Raw genomic sequence first — 1,432 nt, forward strand, 5'->3', positions numbered from 1 at the left:
AGACAGAGGCCACCTACCGACCTAGCAGCGAGGAGCAGGCGGGTGCCCGCGTCGGGCCCAGCCCCCACCTCAAACTGCCCCCTGAGGAGCGACTCATCTGAGATCCTCCCAGACTTCTGCCCCCTCTTGGACTCCTGCCCCCCATCTACGGGGAACCATGCTGGGGCAGGGGGCAGTTGCAGCTGCCTTGCTACCCTGCGGTGCTTCCTGGTGGCTGAAGCAATAGTGGGGGGCCCCAGACAGCACCCCCTCTGGACTGGTCTTTATTCCTGCATCTGTCTGTCTGTCCTGCAGAAGGGGCTGGTGCTGGATCTGCCCCCATGAGTGTTCCCTGGTGGCTGAGCCCAAGAAGCGGGGTCCCTGACAGCCCCTCACCCCACACTGGTCTCTCCAGTGTCCCTTTGTCTGTCCAGGCTCGGGGTGGGGGTTGGACTTGTGCTCCCTGGTGGCCAAAGCAATAGGTGGGGTCCTGCCCCTTGCCCACTGGACTGGTCTTTACCCCTGCTCCCCTGGGGGCAGCCCCCTGTGTCTGTCTTGTGGGGGTAGGGGGTCGGGCTGATGCTGCTCTAATCTGTCCCCCCACTCCCCTCCCCTTTAATGGCTTTGAATGGATGTTTAATAAAATCCTGGGTTTGTTATTGAATTGTCACAGGGGGACTGGGGTGGGGGGATGCTGCTCTTCCAGCCTCAGCTGGCCCCACCTCCATACCCTGTCATACCTGTTTGCCTATGTGGGAAACGGTGCTTATGTCCCCTTCCAGGCCCGCTCTGAGGGTGCAGGGATGACCCCCCCACCCAAGGCTGGTGTGAGGGGGATAATAGCTTCCTGCTGCTGTGTATTGGGGTGGGAGACAAGGCTCAGCTACCCCTGCTCTGGGGGGAACCTCAGCCATTGGGGGGGGGGCAGCACTCAAGGCTGGTGGTGCCTTCCCCCCAACCCAGTGGAATTCAGCTCCAGGCGGTAATGGAAACCCCCGGGACAGGGGCCAACTCTCCTCCCTGCCCTCGGCCGACCCTAGAGGTGGCTGCATCTCAGCACTGAGGTTCCCCCCAGAGCTGGGACCTCACAACCCCTCCCCGCCCCCCTTGTGTCTAAATCCCAGCAGCAGCCTAAACTCCAACACACACCAGTGCACACCCATCCCGGACTCCGGGAGTAGAGCGCGGAGCCTGGGAGGAAGAGAGCCGGAGTCACGGAGGAGTCCTCGGCGGCGCCCCGTGCCTCAGTTTCCCCCCACTTTGGCGGAGCAGCGAGCAGCGCTCCGGGCAGGGCGGTGGGCAGAAGCTTAGGAGCTCGCTCGCCCACCCTTCTCCTCCCCGCCGCCTCCCGTCCTGGGGTGGCAATAGGGGTCCCCTCGCTCCCACAAGCGGATGCGGCACTTCAGCCTGGTCCGAGCCCGGGTCCGAGCCGAACGTTGGCGCTGCCGCTTCC

At 64.0% G+C, this 1,432-nt stretch overlaps 1 protein-coding gene across 1 annotated transcript in view; it reads left to right on the plus strand.

Annotated features, from left to right (window-relative positions):
* The window catches only part of CRB3 (crumbs 3, cell polarity complex component), a 2,292-nt gene extending 866 nt beyond the window's left edge, over positions 1-1,426 (plus strand). Inside the window, 1 exon segment of the mRNA XM_025203843.1 lies at positions 3-1,426. Coding sequence (XP_025059628.1) covers positions 3-101 — 99 coding nt within the window. The 3' untranslated portion in view covers positions 102-1,426.
* The last annotated feature ends 6 nt before the right edge of the window (positions 1,427-1,432 follow it).

The sequence above is a fragment of the Alligator sinensis genome, unplaced genomic scaffold (genome assembly GCF_000455745.1).
Source record: "Alligator sinensis unplaced genomic scaffold, ASM45574v1 scaffold707_1, whole genome shotgun sequence".
Lineage (NCBI taxonomy): Eukaryota > Metazoa > Chordata > Crocodylia > Alligatoridae > Alligator > Alligator sinensis.